This window comes from Strigops habroptila, chromosome 1, assembly GCF_004027225.2.
Source record: "Strigops habroptila isolate Jane chromosome 1, bStrHab1.2.pri, whole genome shotgun sequence".
In the NCBI taxonomy this organism is placed as follows: Eukaryota; Metazoa; Chordata; class Aves; order Psittaciformes; family Psittacidae; genus Strigops; species Strigops habroptila.
This window is the reverse complement of record NC_044277.2, coordinates 152,417,813-152,443,681: the sequence shown is the minus strand read 5'-3', so window position 1 is coordinate 152,443,681 and position 25,869 is coordinate 152,417,813. Positions and strand designations below refer to the sequence as shown.

At 37.9% G+C, this 25,869-nt stretch overlaps 1 protein-coding gene across 6 annotated transcripts in view; it reads right to left on the bottom strand.

The window, feature by feature from the left end:
* BBS9 (Bardet-Biedl syndrome 9) overlaps nt 1–25,869 on the bottom strand; it is a 275,374-nt gene that overhangs the window by 92,709 nt on the left and 156,796 nt on the right. For 5 of the 6 annotated variants that reach the window (XM_030509118.1, XM_030509134.1, XM_030509127.1 and 2 more), the window contains one exon: nt 11,971–12,081. The exons of the other annotated variant lie outside the window; for it this stretch is intronic. In XM_030509118.1, the coding sequence (XP_030364978.1) occupies nt 11,971–12,081 (111 nt within the window). The remainder of the gene's footprint in view (nt 1–11,970; nt 12,082–25,869) is intronic. 6 annotated transcript variants of the gene reach the window in all.

The following is a 25,869-nucleotide window of genomic DNA, read 5'->3' as shown; positions in this document are numbered from 1 at the left end:
GGAGAAACACTTGGTGGCTGTGGAGAAGAGAAAACTCTCCTGGTTTAGGTCATAACTCATTCGTATACAACCAATCTAGTTTAAGTTAGCTAACCTAGGTACTGCTAGCAGCATAGCTATGCACGAGTTACCTTTCCAGGCTCATTTTGCAATGTGCACTGAGGAACAGTTGCAGTGACTGGTTGCTTAATGCTGCGAACAGTGCAGGCCAGATGAAAGCAGACACATGTTTTTAATCATGCTTTTCACAGTTAAAAACTTTGCTGGATTATGACTACAGGGGAGAGAACTAAAACCCGTGTGATGTGGAACATCACATGTTCTTCTATCCTCTGTTCTTACCTTGTTGCTTTTTCCCCTTTCCCACCAGCAACGATAGCAGTTCACAATCTCAAAGTGGCAAGTTGTTAGCACTCACATGCATGAAAAATAATCCAATAGCTGCTGGAATGTTAAACACACTAAAATAAAGCCCCAAAAGAACAAATATTTCTTGATAAGCAGAGCCACAGGAGAACTCTAACTACATATAATCTTGGCATTTTTAACTCCTAAATTTCACCTTAAGGTTTTATTTAATAGGACCAGAGATCACATCAGAAATCCAAGTTACAACATTTTGCTAAGGCTACTTTCCAGAAAGCAAGCTTTGCTTCTAGTTTTTAAAGCAGTATTCTCCAGGGTGCTAATACATAGCTGGAGCATTGCACAGTGCTACATAGCACATCACTGTCCATGACACTCAGGACACTGAAGACAAGATAAGACATCTATGAGCCAAAATACATTAAAATAATAAGATTCGATTTATTATTAACATGAAGACAAATAAATTACGAGTTCAGAAGTAATTAAGTAGTATCTTATTTGTTATCTTATTAGATAGGAGCTATACGTTGAGCTGAAAAGTAATCTGGCCTAACCAGAGTCACGAAATTTTTTACTCTGTTTAGGAAATGAGCAAGCTAAGGAACTGCAGGGTTTCTGTTGTGGTTCACCTTGTTGTGTGAGGCAGCATGAGCTGTAAATAACATGTCACCGATAAAAGCAAACGTGTCCTCACTAAGTGGCACAGCACGTTTGTTTTGCGGGTAGCACAAAAGGAGAGAAACCTAGTTGTAACACCACTCCAGATAACACATCCTGTGCTGCTATGCATTTTGAAACGTCTTTCTGGTTTTCTCCCTGAAATAAAACCACACTTTGAAAGTCTGTGTTAGGAAATACAAGCTATTTTTGCATCCACTGTATCTTACCAAAGACCTAAACTTGATTAGCCTCATGCACTGGCATACAGCTAAAGTATGGGTATAGATTTACTCATGCAATAACACAGGGTGGCAAGACACACCACGCCAAACAATTCTTTAACAGTCATTCAAGCACCCTCACTCAATGTGGTGAACTTGAACCAGTTCTTGAAGCCTAACTTTTTGAATTCTGTTATTGTAACTGATGTGTTCCTTGATCAGAAAACATCAGAAGACCTGCATTAACTATAGTCAAATGTATAGAGTCATTAACTCCTAAATTTTAATTCTCCACTGAAGTTACAATATGACACATTCATACAATCCCAGACTGGTTTGGGTTGGAAGGGACCTTAAAGCTCATCCAGTTCCAACCCCCTGCCACAGGCAGGGACACCTTCCACTAGAGCAGGTTGCTAATTCAAGCATTAGGGACATGTGCTGTATCTCACAGCCACAGGCAATGAGAGCCAAGTAAAGAAACAAGCAGTTTGTGACAGGCCACCAGCTATGACAGTTGTGACAGCACACAGAGGTAGGGCCCCAAAAGCCATTCCTATTAAAAGGGCTTCTGCGAATTAAGCATATCTTCACACTGGGGAACTGTGACCCCAAGCATTCAAAAAACTGTGGAAGAGCTCTTAACATTACTGTACAGAACTATAAATTAAGAATTTTACTGTCCATTTTAAGTGACCAGTTTTAAGAACTACAGCCAACATGACTGGAATGTGTTCTGCTCTAGCATACCCATGTGAGAACAACTTTGAGACTATTGGGATTTGGGGTTCAAGCCTCTTCTGAGACATGTCAGCCCTAGCATCACAGTATCACCTACCTGTACAAACACAGACATCACATCGCCTCTATAGGGAAGCTCTGAGCTGTAGAACATTGACGGTGCAGTAACGTTTTGAATATTTTATTCTAATAATTAAGAGGAAAAAATTGCTGATGCCAACTGTGGAAACACTTCAGCACTATTCACAGTGTTATTTAACTAAGATGATATGCTCTAGCATTATATATCATCCATATGAGCAAAATGCCCATTCCTTGACAATTCAAAGCTCTAGCAGTGCTCCGAAGTGGCTAATAATGGCACTGATAATTTCAATAAAATGACATGGAAAACCTATTTGCAATTCCAGTAACACTCTCCAACAAAGAGCATGTGGGAATGTGCTCCCTCATTTCAGGCGCGTCAGCAGTTCTTTAAAAGACACTCAATGTTTCCATTGAAATCCCTTATTTTTCAAGAGGTTGCAGAGTCACCCTCAGGGAGAAAGAACTGATATTAGCAGTTTCAGGTGCTTTTCATGCAATCTGGTTATCTCAAAAACAGCTCTTTTCTCTAAAGAAAGTTTAAGCCATTAGCTCATAACATGGATGGCTGCCTTCTGGAACTGGGAGGGGAGAAAGGGGTGCAAGACACTAAAATTACTTCTAAAAGAAGATACTTTGGAAAATAACCTCTAACACCTCCACAATGTCATTTCTTTTTTTCCAGCAAACTGTTCCTAAAGACCTAGAGCTAATCTCCCTTTGGTGGCCAATGTTGACAAGCTATAAAGCGAGTCTTGGCATTTTGTGTAACCTGGAAAAAGGACCTGGAAAACCATTTTACAGCCTCATCCTGGATTTAACTAATACTCATCCGATACATCAAGCAATTACATTAGTATTAACTTTAAGATTCTGAGAAAGTTAGTGAAACAGTTTGAGGACAGAAGTAACCTTTATAATGTGTAATCTGACTTTTATATAAAAAACTTCAGCCATCCAATTCCAACCCCAAGTTTCTGCATCAGAAAAACTCCTCCATGGAGCACTCAATGAGTTTTGGGGATTCCCTAATGCTCACAGTACTGATTTTCAGCAGTAGAGGAGGTCTTAAAGTGGAGTGCTTGGCTCTGGTTTGTGCTATTGAACATCTTCCTTTTAATTACCTCATTATATGAAGATGGATGTTAGAAGCTAAAATTCTCCTCTGCCTGCCGACCTTGTTGTCCAGGGCTTTGAACAACTGACCAGGAACTGATAATATACCTGGCAGCCACTAAATCCTTCTGGATTTTCAGGACTTGGAATGCTGAAAGGGCATTCAAATAATGTTTCAATGCGTTTCTCTATTTTATTCTTTTTTTCTCAAAGACTGTCAAGAGCATACAGGAGCCATTAACATCTAACACAAATGCACAATAAAGAATAAATAGCGGGAAGTAAATTTCATACACACTTTTCTATAATGTCGAGAAAGCAGCACAGATATCTGTGTCCCATCTCACTAACCAACAAAGATCTGACAAAAGGAGCGAAGCCAGGAGTAATACGCTAATCCAAACAGCATATGAAATTCAAAGCTATCCATATTCTGGACAAAATGATCATTTCCCCCTTAAACAAAAAACTAGGTACAAGAAGTTTGTTTAGAAGTCAGACAATGTAGAGACAGTAAAGCATTAGGTGAGAAAGTAGATGCCTTGAGAAACAAGTTTTACTGAGTATTCACTGAAAAGGTTTTGCCACAGCTAGAGAAAACACCTACCAGAAACCAGGCACTGGGTGTATTTGCGCTTTAGATGGCAACACTTGGTATGATGGAGGAAATAACTGGTGTGAGAAAACAAAAGCAACACAAGAAATCTTACAAACACCAGCAAGGAAAACAGCATTAACCTTCACCAGCACAGATCAAAAGTAGCAGCAACTAACAGAAAAGTCAGACTAGCTTCTCTTCTGCCTATCTTTACTGGCAGAGGATGAGCGAGTGAATGACTCCTAGTGACAGACAATCATCTACTTATCTTAAGTTCACAGTTATGCAAGATAACTGCCAAGGAAATATGAGAAACAACATTTGGCCACATAAAAAGCTTTAAAATTATCTTTTTTTATTATTATTATTCCTTCTATTGTGCTATAGTTCCCCTTTCTTGCACACAAAACCTATCCAGAACTTGTAGCAATGTGTTTAGCTTTGATTTTCGGTTTGTTCCATATTTAGCATGCCACTTCCTCTCAAACTATCTTCTATGTGCTTCTCGTCTTCTAGTATCCATCAGCAGTTTTCATGTTCAGGACTTGATAAGAATAAGGAAAGGCTTTCTCATAGATCCCAAAAACTGGATATGGCCATGAGTATGTTGTTACATGTTGTATTGCACTTTACTGCTCCCGTAACTGCAACAATAGCAATCTTTTAGCTAATAATTTTGAGTGCCTTCTCAAATCATAAAAGTGCTCTAAACAAATCATCTTTTTTTCCATTAAAGCCACTGAATTTGAAGGCTCTCCCTACCATGACTTGTTCATTTCATACCTTTTTTCTGTGATCTCATAGCAATTTCTGAGACAACCCATGAAACAAACTGGAATTAGTCAAACTTCTTTTAACCTTTGAAAGGAAACATTTTGCAGAACACTAAAACACCACCACAACCACTGGCATGGGGCAAACAGAAGAGACTGATCTCTTCACCCACTGCAGTGGATAATACACATTATAATATACTTGAATCTGCAAATACTAGAACATAACTACATTCTCACATATTACATTTCACAGGAGAGGTACATACAAACTGCTAAAAGAGAAACTGCACTTCATTTGGTATTGACTTAATGAAGGAATTCTCACATTAATCTCTTAAGCTGTACTGCTCTTTAGAAAAACAGACTCTATGGAAAAGAAAACCTCCATAAATCTCTTCAGCTCTCTCCAGAAAAATAGGCTTTTTGTAGCCCAGTGATTTTCTTTGCACCTTTTCTTGTGGAAACAATTAGCTTAGCAATTTTAAAGTATCAGGTGGGGCCAGCTACAGGCTCCTGGTATCTTTCCTATTATATAGCAATGTCGAGACAGAGAGAAACAAGGATCTAGTCTCATAGTGCTACAATACATCAGTGGGAAATACAGAAGTGAGCTTCTAACAAGGTTAGGTCCCGAAGGAGCTTTCACTTACCTGAGGCCATCACAGGTTTCCACATTTTTGACAGATTTGCTTCTAATTCAAGACTCTTCGTTAGCTCAAGGACAAAATATTGTGCTGCAACTCTTGGGTCAAAATGCTTGAAACTGAACTCAAACTGTCCAAGGTACATTTACTCCTTCAGATGAGCCCTGTTAATTGGTCCTTCAATGATTTTCAAACAGTAAGTCTGAAGTCAGACCTGTTACTTTTACTTTGGTCTTGAGTGTAGTAACCGAACCTGGGACAAAAGTTCAGGTTCAAAACCGTGGCCATGGACAGCTGAAAAGTGCGTTGCCAACAACACTGATTCGTTCAACTGATTGTTTTGAAAGCTCATTATGGGCACGAAGTCCTATTCCAGACAGCACGTACATTTTTCCAAAATGATCTTTAGCTTAATTTATACATTTCCCTTTTGTTTAATCTCATGTAGAACACAGTTAGTATTAGGATTGATTTCTGTCCTATTCTAATGTCTAACCTGAAAAAGTTAATTGCTTGGCCACGTACGTTGAAAATACTTTTGCTGTAATTGGCAAGAATATCAGTATCCAAATGATTACCAGTGTAGCAAACAATGATAATTACAATAACAGTAGTAAGGCCATCTGTATCTTACTTGTGTATGTTGAAAATTTAGTGCAGTTATTAGTCCAATCTATAATAAAATACGTCTGATCTAGAGCAAACAAATCTTTCACAGACCTGTTCTGGAGTTTGGTTAAACACTCTTTAAAACAAATTCAAGATATGTCTCTTCTCATTTGTATAAGATTAAGAACAGTACAGAAATGGAAGACTCAGTCGATAGCTGGCAACAAGTTATATCCAAAAGTTCTTTACCATCTAACTGTTTGTACAAAGCTGAGTGTTTTAGGAATACTCCTTTCTAAAATCAAACAAACGAAGCACTATCACAGAACTTCATCTCGTATTCTATCACTCTGTGATGAGCTGCTTTACAGCTGGCATTTCACACGGTCGTGTATTCATGTAAATGATGATTCATGAAAACATGAAGCACGCAGTTAAATTTAAACGTGCTGCTAGACCTTTAAAGAAAATTAGCTGTTTACTAACAAGAGTTGTTTACACAGCCGTGTATAATTAAGCATCTTCGCAGGCTGGAATCACGTAGTAGTTCCTAAAATTATCCAGGCATATAAAGTCCAGCAAGCTTTGATTAGAAGAGTAAAGTTGAATGATCCTCTTAAACAGCACCCACCACACCTACATGAACGCTGTCATGCAATGCTGTGGATAAAGTAACAAATACAATAAATAAAAAGTGCTAAGTGAAACTTGCAGGCAAAGATCTGCAGCTGTGCAATGTCTGGGTGCAACTTCGGAGCATTGTTTGAGAATTTGGCTCAGATTGTCTTGTTTTACTGGAGTTTATAGCTCAGCCTCACAGTCCTTTATGTATAGCTGCCCGTGTATTTAATCAAAAGTAACAAGCCAGATGCTTCAAATTAAAGACAGTTAAAAAATCTATTCCAACACATAAATATAAATGCTGAAATAGTTCTTGGTCTTAGACGCGAGGAGTATTAAACTATGAAAGCTTATTTACTTTACTAAATATAATCATACAAGATGAGAACTTTGAAATTGAATCTTTAAGTCATCTAAATATTTGCATGACAGCAAAATACAAAAAATTCAACTAAAAACAGTGGCAGCACAGTAGCGAGTGCAAATGCTAAATCTTTGGTCCATTTGGTCTCATGAATAGCTCCTCGGAATTATTTGTATTGAAAGAATAAATGTAAATATGAGGCCATGTTCTCGGCTGCTCTCTCAGGAAGAGACAATGATCATTCTGAATTAGAGTAATAAAAATCAGGCAAACATTTCCCGTATATATTTCGGACTTCTTTTTTGTTCAGATGGATCATTTACAGGATCTTTGGTGGAGAAAATCCTGCCAGGAAAATCAAGTCTTACAAGTTGTGAAAATTCCAACAGCTGCATGACATGACACTTGACATATCTGACTCCCAGCGTTGTAAAATCCTGAATGAGTAAGCAAACTGCAAAGTAAGCAGCACCACTCTTCCACCAAAAAAACAACCCCAAAACCCCACAAAACAACCAAAAAACCAGACATTTTTCAGCCCAATAATTCTTTGATTCATACTAAGTTTTCATCTAGTTTTCCATCAACTTAGTGGAGTTACTCATGATTTACCAGCATTAAACTCTTTATTCATAAAAGAGCAACCAGATCCTTTCTGTCTAAAATATTCAGTAGGAATATTTGTATTTGTTAGGAAAATGCGTCTTAGGAAATTTTCTTTCATGGTAAGTAGCATGCAGCACTAGCGTATGAGGAACACAGAATACTTAAAGGGCTATATCCCGATCAATACGTAAGTCCTTATTTCCTCCTAAAGCTCATCACCAGCACAGTTTAATTGTTCAGAACAAGGTTGTTCACCACATCCCTTAAAGATGTCTCTAGAAAGCCAGCAGGTACAAGAAGTTCCTTCTATTTATTTTCTACAAACCCCATTTTCAACTCCTTTCGTCAGAAATACTTAAGGGAGAACTTGGGAAGTGGAGTTCTGCAAATCTCCATTAATTGTTACCATCTAGAACATATGAAAATTTCTCCTTGAAATCAAACCACTCAAGCAGAATGCAACTCTAGTAAGAAATTCATAACTTATAAAGAAGATGATGGAAAATAGAGGGAACAGCATAACAAAGAGAAAGGAAGTGCACAGGACCTACAGGAAAGAGTCCACAATCACTCCATTTGTGATTGCAGTGTATCTGCACTGGTATTGTGGCTGTGAGCTCATGGAAAAAGTAATGATGCAACAAGAGACTTCAAAGTGGACTGAACTTCAAATTATATTCAAACTCTCCACCAAGCTTGTGCAGCCCAGGATGTAATCTGTGCTGCGTTGTCCACACTCTAACCAAAGCACTAAGATCAAAGTTTTGCAGGGATAGATTTATCATGCTAACATTACTCCTCCAAATGCAGTGCACACAAACTCTGTGCCCTGTGGGGGTAAGCAGGAAGAATTTTCCATTCACTGGGACAGAGAATGTTCAAGGGAGTACTTTTGTACCCACTCAAAGCAAAAGCTGTTGGCAAGAAGCTACTCCTACAACTGCAGTAATATCATCAACTTCCAAATATCACGAACCTGATCCCATTCTTTACTATGGAATCACAACATACATGGATTAGAAAAAATCAGAAAAAAAAAAAAAATCAATGTGAACTATTTCAGTAATGAAAAGAAAGCCTCATACAACCATGAATTCCCCTTCCAAAGGGACTCTGTGACTGGATCAGAACCATTCGTTCTCTCCTCGCACAGACTTGCAGCATCACTACTAGAAGCCACTTTCTGCTGCCCTAAGTAATTATTCCAAGTAAAGCCAAAAGCCCCATTGACACGCTTTTAGCAGCTGCTTGGAAAGTCTCAATATAATACTTTTTATGAGATAACTCACAAGTCTGTGGCAGGATGCTACCCTACAGCATACTTTCCCATAGCGCAGCACAGTCTTCCAGGTCTGCCCCTCATTTCCCTCACAGTTCTTTGCCTAGCTCATACAACAGATTTTAAGGCATATTTTTAGGTCCGTGTCTACTCATGAAAGTTAAAAAACTCTCAGCATGACCAAAGAACATACTAGTGTACAATGCAGCAACCAGCAGTCACCTCCATACAGTACATACTACATCTCACTAAGTAAGAGATTAGCGAGCACAGACACGAGCACCAAGAGTTTCATGCCAATTCACTGTTGAACATTTATTTTGAGTTTGGGTAACTTCTACAGCCAGGTTTCAATGCCATTCTATCACGGGTAGGTTGCTAGCAGTCCTGCAGTTAGCTAGCTCAAGACTAACTGAACATCACCTACGCAAGCAGCAGCCACTGCAGTAATAAATGTAGACATGCTCGTAGGAAGCTCACAGAGTCTGGCACAGAATTTAGGTCCCCTCAAGGTCTTAAGGCTTCCTCCTTGCTCATAATTTCCCTATATTCCAACCTGCCCCATAGCACTTCTCCTCGGCAGATTTATCAACACAAGCAACTGAACTATAAGCAAGGGTGTCCAAATTCCTTCCCCCAACACTACATTCTACTATTAATAGAATTTAACCTGTACAAAATCCTGTTGCTAAGATTTGGTCTGGCACCAGATGGAGCAAGTACATAATGACACTTTACACTTCATTTCAATGGATGGTAGTCTTGAGTGTTCACCTGAAGTTCTCACATGATCTACAGGATACTTTGGAATACTCTAACTTGATCAGTTCACGTTATTAAATTGATTCCCATCTTCCTCTGTGCATGTACTCTGTTATTAGACATGTTTCTTCTCAGGTTTCCTACACAGGGATATCAGCCATTGTGCCCATGTACATACTCAACTACAGCTGAAAAGATCCTGGGTTTTCTCATCAGTTTTGAGCTATTTGGTGTTGCAGCCACAACCTATTTTTATCTATTTAAACCTCTGTCATTAAACTGTAGGATTTTTTTTATGAAGAAGCTTAGGCATGACGTATCAGTTCAGCTGACACAGCCCAATGCAAAATAACAGCAGAAAACTCTCTAAAGTCAGTATAACTTTGCACTGCCATTTAACTACCTCTAGAGCTAGAGATATGAATAGCAAAAGCCATCTTCGAGAAGAAAACAAAAAATTTTAACTTATAAGCAGAATCTATCTCAAACTCCCTCAGGAAATGAATGAGGATATATCAAGAAAATAATTTTTACTTTACTTTGTCCCTTTTTTCACTTACTGACTGGACGTAGTCAAATTAAATGCAAGCTCATAAAAAGATACATAAGACACAACAAATATTCTTTAAGGGCTCACTGTAATCACCATGGTCTTGCAGTCTGGTGCCTGAACTAGAATTCAGGCCAGAAATATCATGTACAGAAAAACATTGCAATACTGTGATTTCATGCCTAGTGTTACCTTATGGTTTAAGTAGCTCCCTTGGCTCTTACACACTGCTCTTAGTAATTAGAATTTCCAGACAGCTCAGTGGCAGATATTCTAGTTACTCTCCATACTGCAGCACTAACTTGCGGATGGCAGTCAATTCTTACCATGAATGAATTAAATTCATTGGTATAACACATGGCTGTAAACCTAATGATTTTGGGGTTTTTTTTTAAAGCTTTCAAAGTTTTCATTTTGCCTTTTATAGGCATAAAGTAACAACAGCCAGCTATGTGATGTAAGTCTCCATTTTATCACAGGCTAAGACCTACAGTAGGATATGCAGGTGCCCATGCTGCTGTTTCTGGATCACATGAATACACTCCTACGCTCCTCCTCTCGTGCTCGTCTTTTCAGCGGTGAGGTTATTTAAACATAGCAGAACACGATCTACTGAAGAACAAAGATGTGCTTGATCAGAAGAATGAAGCATCAGACAAAGAAGAGGGATTGCCTGCCATATGTTCTGGATTTATTGGTTTAATTGCCTGGAGTTGGAATTTTATCAGGATTGTATCTACATCAAAGAGACAATATACTTTTCCATTACCAGGACGGTACTTAATATAGCTAGATGACAAAGGTTAAACTCTATCTACGTCAACTTTGACAGCTTCTCTCCTTCTTATGACCTGAAGTCCATAAGGACTGGAAGTAATTAGCACTCTAGAACAGAGCTCTAGGCCTTCAGGGGATTTTTCAAGTTGTTTGTGCAAGCAGATACTCATTTTGGAGTTTTAAGTTACACTGTGGCATTACTATATTGCTGCATTACATACCCTTCTTCCTTGCCCGCTATTAAAAACTTGCTAATATTAATTCTACTATTGCAATTATCTATGTATTTCAACTCCCTGCCTGTCTGTGCAACAGTTAGCTGGGCAAACAAGCAGCTGAATATATTTTAAACACAATTAACTGCTTTTTGCAGATCTATAAGGAGTTTCTGACTATTATTGGTTGCAACCTCTAAGCTGCTCTTAACTTCAACACCCATCTACAATGAACACATCTGACTTAAAAACCACCTTCAAATATATTTAAAATTAGATACTACAGGACAAAAATTAGACAATGAGGAGGGAAAGAGGAGGGAAGGTAAAAGTTAGTAAACAAAATGGGAAATAGCTGCAGTCAAAGCTTAAGAACTTACCAGGCACTTTATTAAACTGCAATGCACTACTTTACAATGCTGCTTTTAAAGATGTTAACACTATATTGCAGTTCCCGGCAGCATGAAGTCTTTCCAGAAAATGTGTCATCACTCTATGCAGTATATTTTATAGCTGGTATAATTTCATTTGATTATATCCAATAATATTTTTCTGACATTCTAGGAAGCCTTCCCCACAAAAGGTAAGTAATGACCGTGTTTTAATCACCTGGCACAAAGTCTAACCACCATCCTGCAGGAAAAAAAGCCTTTATTGCACAAAAACGTCCTCAGCTTCATCTTGCCTCTGTGGAAAAGGTTGGAAATAAAACCTGCGGGAATCCCATTTGAGTGTTATGTAGCACAAAACCTTTCAACTGTGAAGTTATTTAATTCCAAGACTGATCTCTAGAGTTTAACAATTCTTGATAGAAGCCGAATACACTCCGAATCCTACACATTGCACTTTTATCACAAGAAAAATTAGACATTATGTTCACAAAGCCTGAAATACATCATTTGTTTCCTATGTCCACAAGTACTCTGAAGAGATGAGCTGTACACCTCTAAGTAAAACAAAGTAGTTTCCTTTTCTTACCAGGCTTGGATTTCTGCTTTGTGGTCTGTCCATGATGGGGAAACATTGCTGTGGAGCCCAGTGTAACTGTTCTTTCCTCTGAATCAGACTCTGCGATTGTAGCACAGCCACCTAGTTGAAAATGGAAGAACCTTAATGTGGTGTTTATGTAACAAAACAACTCCACCGGTGCATAATTAAGGAAAAGAGGTGATAAATTAGCTGACAGGAACACATAAAACTGAAATAGTCTTTGCTCTCATTTCACAGAAATGTTTGTTGAAGAGAACTATTACCATTGTTCAGAAGGCTGATTGTGCCTTAATGACTACTTCTTATCCTGGTTTGAAAAATGTATGAGTGTATTACGACCACAGAACATGTAAAACTGGTTCCACATAAAAGATGGAAATAATATTATTTGTGTTAAAGATCAGATTACTGGGAGCTAGTTTTGTAATAAAAGTAATTAAGTGTGAATGAAATAACTGCGCAAAGTCAACAAACCTCATGAAGATCGTTAGCTTGCCACAGAGAGTGACATAAGGACATTTTTTGGATGGGCTATGGCCATTGAATACCGTATTTTTATTACTCAGTGTTAGAGATATGAAAACACAGGGACACTTTCACTGCCCAGTAACACACTTGAGTAAGGCAACACCTTACTCAAGTGATTTAAGGATATATGACGTAACAGATTCTTTGTATTTGCAATATTCCTTTCTGATCAGATCATTAGAGAACACAATGCCTTACAGCCCTCAAACATGTTTAAGTGCGTGTGTTTAAAATACAAAGAAAGAGAGAATCTAGTAGTAGTATCACCTGAAGACAGCTGCAGTAGCTTGCAGTGGACTAGGCTGAGGTAAATTGATTTCAAATGGTTGGCTATGATCAGGATTTTGGAGGATGTGTCACTATCCCGCACCAAAACCGCGACTAACTGTAAGTGCGTTGCCAACAATATAGCACACAACTGAGCTGCATCTCTTTTCCATAGGCCTCCCAGGATCACCACTAGCAAGCAAACAAATCCATGCACTTATCTATTGTGTTCTGAAAGCACATGTTTATAAACAGCACATTAACTCCCAGTGGAACATAAAGACTCTTCACCTTTACATCAGAGTTGTTCTATTTTAAAAGAACTCTTCTACTCCAGGCCCCATAACCAGTATACCCAGTCTGCAGGAATACAGGCTATGTTCTCCTTACAAACTAAACGAGTAAAACAGATGAAAATAAGGTTGCATTCCAACGTAGGAGAGCTGCAGTTTCCCCAGCAGTTCCAGGAGCACTGGCAAATCAATGCACCGTGTCCTGCAGCAATGTACAGTGCTGTCTAGCTAGGGTAAAGCATGGCAGCTCCAGTGAGTCCTGTGTGAAAACACTCATTCCTGGAGATACACAATGCAAACAGCGTGCCAGGGCATCTAGTCTAGGTCATGCTTGCCTAAAAAGGTTGGACAAGATATCCTTGAGGTCCCTTCCGACCTGGTATTCTATCATTCTATGATTCCTACCAGATGGAGAACTGATACAGCGTCTTTTGTTCCTAGCGAAGAGGAAAGACACAAGCTACTATATTGCAGATATACCCTGACAGGAAGAGTAAGATGCATCATGGGGTTTATGTTTGATGTAGAGCAAGCAATTTTTTTCAGTTAGAAAGGAAGGTTAGGAGTGAACGTGTCAGCAATGTGCACTTATGACCCATGACAGCTTCAGATATTTAAGATACCTGCTATGAAACTGAAGGAGGAAATAGGAAATTAGAAAAAGTCTTCATGTTAAAATACTGTAACACTGGGGCAATGTCTGACATGGCATTAAAGATAAATGTACCTACACCCTAAATGAAAATAAATATGAGTAAGCTAATACGTCTGTTCCCATTTGCAAATTGTGACTAAAATGTAAACTATGAGATTTGATGAAATGGAAACCACTGCTTTAAAGGTCAAGTTAGATATTTTTCATTCTTATTCTTCAGATAAAATCTACTCTATTGAACAGTAATCTGTAAATACAGGACACAAAAACAAGGTTTCTTGCACAAAATAACTACTAAGAACGGCATCGCATATTTTAAAAGGTTTTAGAACGTTTTCTAACAGCATGAGTGAAAACTCACCAAGTCAATTACCGCCTACTGAACTTCCCCATGGAAATCAAAGAACTTTTGCAATGTTCATTCTAAAACCTGAAACTCAGCAACACATAGCCTTGAGAATTGATGGGGTTTGATGCCAAAATATGTCATTAGTCATCAATGCTGAGAGTAAATGAGTAAGAATCGGAAAAAGTCTATTTGCTCTTAGGTACAACAGGCTATTTGCTGAAAGGAAGCAAGACTTCCTGTTCTTGGTTTTGATGCAAGAGGTTTGTTCAGATTTACTTGTCATCTGACACTATCAGAAGTCAGTAAAATCAGAAGTAAAATTCACTTCTTCCATAACTTTATTTACTTGACAGAGAGTAGTGAGGACTGAAATGTTACCAGTGAGAGACTATTTTACATCAAAAGAAAACATAGACAGAATACACACAGCAATAGTATCAGTATCAATATTAAGAGTAGTAATTATTTATTTGGCAAAGACACTGATACTTGTTCTCTCTAAACTGTTTAAATACTATTGTTTTATAAAGGCATTCCATGGGCTGAGAGCACTGTTCTCAGTGGGGCAGGATTTCACCAGAACTCTTGTGCCAATAATTATTTAAATTAATCACCAGACAAGAAAGTAATAGAATAGTGGTATTTTTACTCTTCTGAGGCAATGAGGCTCACACAATCACGGTCTTTGTGCCCCTGCATTTGTATTTTATTCTTGTAATACCAGTATTACAGGCTGAAAGTTGGGCTTGTGCAGCCTGGACAAGAGAAGGCTCTGGGGAGACCTTAGAGCAGCTTCCAGAGCCTAAAGGGGCTGACAAGAGAGCTGGAGAGGGGCTTTGGACAAAGGCCTGTAGGGACAGGACAAGGGGGAATGACGTTAACCTGCCCCTGGGGAAACTGAGATGAGCTCTTAGGCAGAAGCTCTTCCCTGTGAGGGTGCTGAGGCGCTGGCACAGACTTTTCCCAGAGAAGCTGTGGCTGCCCCATCCCTGGCAGTGTTCAAGGCCAGGTTGGACACAGGGGCTTGGAGCAACCTGCTCTAGTGGAAGGTGTCCCTGCCCATGGCAGGGGGGGTGGAACTGGATGAGTTTTAAGGTCCCTTCCAACCCAAACCAGTCTGGGATTCTATGACAGTTTCTTGCTCCAATAAGCACAGGTACCCATCTTTATGTTGGATGAATACCCTTGACAACATGCTATGATTCCTCACAGGAAGAAAAGAGTGGAGACCACACTGAACCAATTGTCACACTGAAAGAACTGAAATGTTCAAAGTATTGTAAACTTTTACTAGACTAAAAAAGAAACTGGATAAGGCATAAATATACGCCACTGAATATAATATTTAATCCAGGATTACGTGGTTCAAAAACAGTAAACCAGGATTATATGATTCAAAAAACATATAACAACTGTTAACTTTTCCTGCTAGGACTCTAAACTGCAGGGATTCTACTGAGGGTATCTACTCCGAATCTCTGTCACAGATTAATAGAACTTAAAGTTAAAAAAAACAAACAAACAAACAAACAAAAAAAAACCCCACCCAAACAAAACCTCCCTGAATTCTTGTATATCTCTGTAGCAATTTCAGAAAGTATCCACTGATACTTTCTGATACTTTGAATGTCCATTTTAGCAAGCATTTAAGATTTTTATGCACGTGGAATCCTAAAAGAAATCACAGCAGCAGAATAATTCACATTCATTCATAAGTAAGTGAATGGTACAAATCAGAAAAGTGAAATATTTAAGGGAAAAGGGGGAAAAGAGAGGCAGGAATAGTAGTACATAAATCTACACACTGGAAATGATCCAAGTTGAGAAGTTCTCCAGATGTCAGTCTGTAAACAGTGCTTCATAAAATGAATTTCCCCATTAATTGTTGGCAGGAATAACATCTAGAATATGTTATTACATTTGACCCACTCTTTCCCGTTCTTCTGTGTAGCTAAATTCTTGTCTGACATCACAGATCTTTTATCAGTTGTGATAAATCCAAGAAAGCAAGCTTTGGTCAGCAAATCTGTTTGATAAGGTACAACATGCATAAAATTACACTCAAGCTAATTGTGAACTTTGTTCACCGAAGGAAATGAGACTTCTCTTGTTTATTTTCACTACATCTGTTTTTGTAACACATTTGGTTCTTAAGTTGGAAAAAGACACCCACACCCAAAGGAAACATAAACATATAATACATATTGAACAAAAATTAAGTACTGACAGTTTTCCTACAGGTTCCGATCACCATGTTTTTACACGTTTTAACATGGCTCCAAAAGTTGAAAAACAGGAAAACAAAAGTAGTATACATCTGAAAAATGAAAAGGCACTTTGAGGGAAAGACTATTTGGGTTTCCCCTTTCTCTTCCACTCAATCACAATCTGAATTATGCATAAAGTTTCCATTTTCCTCTGAAATTAACTCTTAAAAGAGTCTACAGAAAGAAGGAAAAAAAAGCAGCTTCCTGAGCAGTCTTTGGCAGCAAGAGAGGAGTATAAATGTGAGCAGGAAGTCCTCTAAACAGCAGGTTTTGTCATCCATGTGTATACCATTATACAATGGAGATAATCTAAACAAAATTATTTCAGAGATTCCAAAGCTATATGCAAACCCGTGTTCAGTTGGGTTTTCTTGGTGTCCACAATGTTTTTGGGAAGTGTATACAAAAAATGCAGTTGAAGGCATTAGAGAATATTCTCTCTAAAACACAGTTAATCGATTACTTCTACCGATTCTGCCAGCTACATTTATTGAAGTCCTGTAAATCTTTTTTAGTACCTGCCCATCAGAAAGTAGATTGCCTGTTGAGGTAAACATGGCATGCAGGTTTTGTAGATAGATAGTGCTGTTGCTTCTTTCCAGAAGAAAGACAAACTCTATAGAAGAAAACAATACATATTTGAGTGTATGGTGAGGTCCAGGGAACATTTATTCACATACTGGGTCTGGGTTAGTGTCATTTGAATAGACACATTCCAGGAACACAAGTGTATTTCCACTGCAGAGTGTAAGGAGAAAGAAGAACTAGAGAAAGACAAAGAAGGGGTTCTTTTTCCTACATGTGTGTCTGATAATGACAGTAGAAAACAGTCCGGGTCCACTTCAGATGTTCACTAGCAAAATGTGGTTGCTAATTAATCAGGTATAGATCTCAGAACATAGCACTTAAGCCTAATAGTGTGGCTACAACTGTGCAGTCACAAAATTCCATTGTTTTGTGCCTGATCTGACATAATCAATTCAACAAAATGATGGAAAATATTTCTGTATTACATTCCATTAAGATAATAAATTTATGAAAATTCATACCAACTGAATATGCAGTCCAAGGTCACTGTAGATCACCAAAACACATTTTCAATAGGAGTACACAGAGACATACCAGACTGTTGATCTGCTTTACTCTAATGTTTCTTAACAAATCTTCATAAATTCCATCACTTATCCTATTGTAAGTTGTCACCATTTGCATTGAGAGCTATGCAGAGATAATCTGCACCAATTGTGTGGCTTCTGTTTGAGCTTGTAGCCTGTTCAAATATTTTGAACACGCCTGAATTCATCAAATCTTGACTTAAGAAGTTCAGGGGACTTTGGCAATATAACCTTTCTATGGGAGCAACTATGCTGTTTAAGCTGTCAAATTGTCTTGGCCATTCTTCCAGGATGAGGTTCAGTGCATGTGGTATGCAAGTCATACAAATGGCATTGGGAAACACACTGCTAAGAACACATCTAACAGCTGTTTTCATTAAAGAAGCGTTATTGGACATTCAGCCAAGAACACAAAATCAACATTCAGTAGTACCCTTACTAAAGCAGAACTGAGAACACAGTAACATTAAACTTTATAGTGCCATTCAATATCTAACAAAAGTCAATTGTTGCTCCCCATGAACAAAGGATGAATGACAGATGTGCTTCAACCGCATAAGTGTACTGGTCCACCCAACAACCTATTCACCTGATGAGCACAGACTGGCTGAAAAGCACTCTCTGTGTTCTGGTATGTGTTGGGAGAGGTAATTGTTATGGAGTTTTGTAGTGCTTGGAGGACTTCCATCTGCCTTTATGTAACAGTATAACAAAATCAGCTTATAACAAGAACTTTTCAAGGGGAATATCAGCTCTTGACAAACACCATAACCATAAAAATGATTGTATTTTTCAGAGTACGCTCACACACATCAACACCCGGTGATTTTTGTCAACTGGGTCTCACATTTTCTTCCCCATATTCAGTGTACCAGTTCGTTCAGAATAACCAGAAAAGGTTTTCTTTCAAGATGCTTAAACACAGCAGTCACAGAAGTTATAGGATATACTGTCATTAGCATCTTTTCAGGACAGCATTCTTGATTCAAGAAACAAGTTTAATTCCATGTTAGCCTTTTGGGAAGCAAGAAGAATATGCAAGGGTTTTGTTATCAGTAGTTTTGTTTTACACATAGAAGTTAATTTTTGTGCACATAAATATACATGGATGTGTATTAGGATGTACATATGAAACAAATAAATAATTTTATGCCAAATATTTTTTGGTTTCCATAAGACATTCTTCCAGTTCTGTAGAGATTGTATTTCTTGCATTGTTTCAATAACACACAGTGGTAAGGAGACTACTAGATCTTAAGACTCTCTCACTAGTTTACATCAAAAACTTGAAGAGGTAATGCTCCCTTTGATAAATGAATTTGTACTGTCAGTTCTGGTTTCTATCTGCCAACACACCCCAAGAGAACACCTGAAAGTCAATGTTCAGAGCAGCTGGGATCTCCAGAGGATGCTTGTCAAAAAAACATTCATAATATTGTCTTTATGTAGTCTCTGACCTTTCTTCAGTGTACACTGAAAGGAGACAGACTAAAACTGATGGTTGTAACCTTGATACCAACCCCTCCTGGTATTCATCATTCTAAGAAGTTTAAAGAATTGTTTTGCACTTATTCCCACTTCTTGTGGTTGAAGACACCATTTAAAACACTTCTATTTCTTGGAGCACATATAGGAAGCATTTTACAAGGGGAAGATGCAAGCAAGCAGGCACATATATAGACACTATATATTTGTACATATATGTATACACACACAAATTCTGGACTTATTAGTGATTCTTCAACGAGCAAGTCCTCATTCCCTGCAGCCAGCAGTTGAACAGACAGTAAGTGTTTAGGGCATGGTTTGTAGTTTTGTAACGCACGAGTTAAGTGGTCTGTCACACGACCATACTGCAAGACTTTCAAGGTGAGTATTCTTTGACTGGTTGTGGAACTGATAACTATTTCCCTTCAAGGAGACTGAAGCATATCGACCTAAGCAAAACACTGTTTACAACAAGAGGAAGTTCAGTAATGCAAGTTAGTGAATATTTTTGTTCTAGCTGTGAATGTGAAATAGATGCTAATAATGCAATTTGCTGCATGAGAACTTGTTACACAAGGTCTTTTGTATGTTTGGGACAGCCTTGATGGAACAGTAGTCAGGCAGAAACAATTAATAAGCGGCTTATTCCTAATCCAGATCAGAAACTGAGTGATATCAAAGAAAAAACATTTGAGAGGTACACTAACGCAGGATTTTGGGCAAGAGAATACAGGAATAAAAACTACTGAGATCAGATGTAATATCGAATATACTGTGGATAACAAGATAGTGGATTAATAACTGGGATTATTATTATCAAACGTAGGTTCTGAAGGATATATTTTGCTCAGAAAGGTAAAATTAAATTGGTAGAGTAATACTTTATATACCATTGTGATGGGCTACTGAAAGAGGAGTATACAGAATTAGGCAATTTGGAAAAGGATTTTAAAGTAATTTAATACACAAAATGTCAAATTTTACCTACAGAATACCAAGATCAGATTTCAAGAGCAATTGCAGTTGCTTTAATATTATGAGAGGAATTAATCTTATCAGAAATGGTAGTGTTACAGAAATGAAAGAACATAGAAAACCCACTGAAATAATCAAAGGATGATAAAAGCAAAAGGCGGCAGTATGATGATCAGGAAAAAGGTGAATGCAATTCTGAAATCCACCTGATAACGTTCCAAGCAAGCATCAAGAAAGCAGTAATAGTATTGAACAAGGCACTGGTAAGACATCTGGAATACTGGGTTCAACTCCTGTTAATGTGCTCATGACAGATTAAACAAACCTGGAAAAATTCAGCTGAAGATTACTAGAATCATCTAGGAATCAATTCCCTTACCGACACATGAGCAGATGATCGCTCTAGCTAAGAGGACCAAAAATGGAACAGACTGATCTTTACCAATAATGCTATTAGGTGAGAAATCCTTCGTGTCTGGCAAAATAAAAGACACTCTTAGATCATCAGGAATTGATCATAAATTAATTTTTACTTGAAATTAGGTTTCTGGCTGCCAAGAGAGCAAGGGCTTGGAACAACACCGGAACAGAAACTGTGGAGGTAATCAACTGCGTTCATGAATGGGACTAAATTACCTTCTTCTAACACAGCAATGGAGTTTCTGAATGAGGAATTTCTATTTTTCCTTTCCCTCTCCCTTCTACCCCTCCAAAGATTTATCTATTAGTGTTCTAAAATTATCCAACTATCTGTTCTCTACTTGTGAGTAGTCATCTAATCATCAGCACATTAATGAATTACTATTCTTTATTTATCTAACAATATTTTCCCAGCAGTCATGCTGAACATGAGACACCACAAAAAGTAGGCTACCAGGCTACTGTAGCCAGGTGTAGGAAGTAAACCACTAGTTCACAATGGCAAGTAAAACATGTAAAGATTTTGGGACCGAAATATCATTGAGAAGATTTCATTTTAAAAACCAGCCGTGATATTGCTAACACCTAAAAAATCTAGTTCTGACAATTCTGGTGCCGAAAGTATTTGGCAAGCAAACTTACTAAGTTTATGTTTGGAGAGATAGTGGATTATAAAATATAAAATTCCAAGTGCTGAAATTTAATACAAAAAATCAGACATTGTATTTTCAAGAGGATTCTGAACTAGCCTCTGTTCTTCTGCATCTCCAGATACCACTCGGGAAAAAAGCAACTCAAGTGGTGAAACAAACATGGATACAAGCATTCTTTTTTAAAGTTACTGAAATGAAACCAATAAACATCTATCTGGTGCCTTTCCAAGATAAACAGCCCATAGACCCTTGAACCTGGAAAACCAAAGTATTCATAGGAGAGAAAGAGAATTCTTTTTGTAATGCAGAAGTTCCCTTCCACACTTGAAATGCAACCTTTGCTGAGAATACTTACTTGTCTGTCAATTATAGCAATGGTAGCATATTGTATTGCAAATTTCTACTTCTCAATTGTACCCAAACACCAGATTTGTCAAACATGTAAAACCTGAGTAATACGTATTTGCTACACTAAAAAAATGACACTTTTACTTAACGGCCAACTATCATTTGTATTAATTGTATTAGGAGCTGAGAACAAATCAAATGATAACCTATCTTTGCTCCAATACTGCAATAAGAAACATACCTTACTTACATCTACTTTAATCCCACTATTACTTAGTACTTCACTTACTTTACACTCCTCTGACCAAATAAATCCAAGTATTTCATTGTGTTAGCTCAACCTTTTACAGCATTAAAATCTCCGGGATTGATTTTAGGAGGAATCAAAAAAAGGCCACTTTGGCCTCATTTAGTATCATAGTGCCCTGCAATTAATCTAGTTTATTTGGAGGAAACGAGCACAGAACTGTACACTACTTTAAAATTACTTCTTATTCTGCAGACAGAATTTTGCCTTTATTTAGAAGAACTTCCTATGAAGCAAATTTTACTCTTTCATTACGTCACTAGTACCACACCTCTATTTGTGTAAATCATTCAATTTTACTAACAGCAATAGCGTTCAAATGCTATGAAAATGATACAACTGAAAGAGAAGAGTGATCTTCCATGACTGCGGTTACTTTTGACCTTTCTTCTTAAGAATAAAGGACTTAATTTGCAAGGGCTTTCCTTAATCTGCAAGGATTTTCAGACATGCCAGGAGGTCGGTGTGCTTCAGGAGATAAACCTCGAACCAACTTTACCAAGTACCTTTCTACCAAGCACAAAGCATATGAAGGTCTGAGAATCCGCCCTCCCAAAAAACTCTAACAACTCGGGAGAACCTTGGCACTGAACTTTTCAGAGAAGGCAAAGAGACTCAATTTGGCTAATGTCATCAAATGAATTACATCCACTAGAAGATAATGGATATTTAGGGAGAGCTGTGTTCAAATCCAACCTGCTTTTTTGGTAAAAAGCAAGGTCTGTTTTTACAACAAAATGCTACGTCTGAAACAAAGTGGCTTTTTATACAGGAAGGCATAGGATTAACTGTTCTGTTTCATCTTATTTAAAAGCTGACATTGCTGCTACTGTCCAAGATGATAAATAAAGCGACAGCGCAAGTAGAATACAGAGATGCTCTCAGTCAGCTACTTTTATGCCTTATGCTTATTTAATTCTATCAGCTTTTTAGTTTTTAAAGATCATCTTGTAACCTCACTGGGACAAGGGGTTACTCATTTTAAAATATCTGGGTTTGTAACTGTGACTGGATACCCTGAAATCTGCTAAAGTACAAACTTAAAGTTGTATGACGAGGGTAGCTTCTGCTTCCCTTCCCCTCCAAATCATATTTGTCTTGGGTTTGTACATCTTTAGTACATGCTAAAGAAAGTCTATGTCAAATTAAACAGAAATCTTGCAATGCATAGTTTAAATAAAACATCATTTAGAAACGTCTACCTCATCTGCAAGGAAACTATATACAGCAATCTAATGACTGTATATATTCAAAATACAAGTATCAGACAACCTGAAACTGGAGAGAAGAATGAATTGAAATGGCAGAATTTTACAGATTGCCTTTGTTTTCCCCCCTTCCCACAGGGTGCACTCCTTCAGGAACAGACTGCTCCAACATCTTGCCACGCAAAGCCAATCCACCACGTTACAGAACTAAACAAGAAGAAGATACCAGAATCCCTAATTCTAGGCTATAAGCACTAATTGGTTTGGAAGGTCAACTTAAACATTATTTGAAATTTGCTTTTCCTGTCTAAAACGACTCTCAACTGAAGCAAATGTGAATAATTTATATTATTTGGAGGACTTTTCCCTAGGAAGCTGCTAATTAAGATAGCTGCTGCTTCTCCTATACTTCAATGTCATTCCTCCTTTACCAGTTCTTTTTAAGTTCTACCTCTTTCTTTCAACCCTCAAGCCACAGCACTGACATATTTCTCTACTTGTACATCACTTGAAAGAAGTTAACTGAAGTCCAAATACTTATCTCTGAGTGGCAAACCAAAGATCATCTAACTATAGTTTGCTGTCATCAAACCAATGATCTTTCATATTAACTTCTTTTGACAGTATGCTTTAACAAGAGTTGAGTAACAGCATGAGCATTTTCTTAGTCCCTACAATGTGCACAATATTTCAAGTTGTTCTAAAAAGAGTCCAAGTGGCTACAAACGTTATCAAATATGATCCTCTTTGTACCGTCAGATAGCAGAAATAGTTCATATAAAAATCAATTACATCTTTTTTGACCTTTTTTCTGTCTCACCTGATATTAACTTTTACTCTGACAGCACCAAAATTCATCCTGACCTCAGGAAGATCAGAATTCCTTCATTAAAAGAAATAACTTGATGGGAGACCTTTCTAGTCTATAAAACCCACCACCATGACACAAAAAATAGCAAACCCAAAAAACAAACCCTCAAAACACCCCACACGAGAAAACCCACGAACCACACACCCCACCAAAAATCCCACTACGCAAACATCACACTATTTCGTTTCCTTGCTTTAAAAGCCTGTGTTCTTATGAAGAGTTTGTTGTATAGCCAAGCTCACTGCATGTCAGTGGCACTCTCATTCTGTTGCCTACTCACAATGACAGAAACATACTCTAAGTTGTTTTGGCTCTTCTCCATAAAATAAGCTTCATAACTTCATATACAGAATGAGCAAAGGCCAAGGATACATTTCATTGGTAAAAAAAAAAAAGTGATCTCTGTCCCTTTGCTTTAATTGAGTCACGTCTATAATTCAAGTAAAGCAGAGCAATAGTAGACTGTCTTGAGAGTGAAAGAGTTGATGCTGAGGATTCAGTGTTCACTCTGATCATGTTTAAAAGATTTTGTAACTCTGACACGTTCTCAAACTTCAGATTTTGCTCATGATTTCACAAACGGGTCAGGTAAAACGTATGAAATCAGACCAGTATCTAGAATGCAACATGTCCTCAACGCTCTGTGAGTACATGACACAATTATTATCGGATTCTGAAGACTTGAGAAAGCTTCTTTTAATTGAGCACTCATTTCAACACATGCTCATAAGGTTTTCTTCTATGTGTAACTAACCGCTGTTTCTCAGATAGACCCAGGAATAACTTTAACTAATAAAATTACTATTATTAAGCACTGCAACATTTACATTAAGACACCAGCCATCTTTTCTTCATATACGGAAAAACTATTTGTTACAAATACTAAACAAGAAACTCCACTGACTGAGTATAGAATTTCTCTTTCCAAATGACCCAGAACTAAGACAGAAATTGGAAAAGACACTGTCTAAATAATGATTTGCCTAAATAGAGTTACTGAAATCCAGATTTCGTTTCCGTTATGCAGTCAAACAGCCTGCAGGTGTAATATCTTCAGCTGGCACCAGGCTTAATGCTTTTTTATCGATCTGCCCATAGCTTAAGTGCACACATAAGGATATGGATTGTCGAACAATCTTTGTTATCTATCACTGATTATGGAAATATAATACATCTTGCAGCAGCATCTGCATTTTCTCTAACATGAAATGCTACTTACAGCAGACTGTTCATTTTAGCCTGTCAACTCTCTAACACGTGTGGTATATTTTGTGCACCAGCTAAATGGCTGAATTTGTTAAGCACCAGCTACACAACAGGCCCTTTCTGTTACAGCCCATGGTGGAAGCAATAACATATCATTAGATTCTTTGTATTTGAGTTGCATTAAATGAAACGTACAATTAAAATTAAATTGTAATTATAATTCAGGTACATTCGAATTCTTTCTATTGCTTATGTTTCCCCAAGAGATCCTTTGCTTCTCCTCACTTGAAGATTTCAACCACAACAACAACAAAAAAATAACAAACTAGGGAAAATACAGTATTTCAAGTTCACATTTTGTAGTAGTTGCTAAAGTCAGCCTTTGCAAAGGGTTTGGGACAGCTATAAGTACTACATGCTGAGTATTTCCTACTTGGTACTCAGTAGGAATTAATAGAAATGAATTAATTTAATTTTCATATTTTCTTTACACTTTCATCTCGACACTTGTCATGAAGACAAGACAGCACTGTCATCATGGCACCAAAGTTACAGGAGAAAATGAAGCTTCCACAGTGTTCTAATTTTTGTTTTTCTTCCCAGAATCATAGAATCATAGAATCATAGAATCGTAAGGGTTGGAAAGGACCTTAAGATCATCTAGTTCCAACCCCCCTGCCATGGGCAGGGACACCTTGCCCTAAACCATGTGGCTCAAGGCTCTGTCCAACCTGGCCTTGAACACCGCCAGGGATGGAGCATCCACAACCTCCCTGGGCAACCCATTCCAGTGCTTCACCACCCTCACTGTAAAGAACTTCTTCCTTATATCTAATCTAAACTTCCTCTGTTTAAGTTTGAACCCATTACCCCTTGTCCTACCACTATAGTCCCTAAGGAAGAGTCCCTCCCCAGCATCCTTGTAGACCCCCTTCAG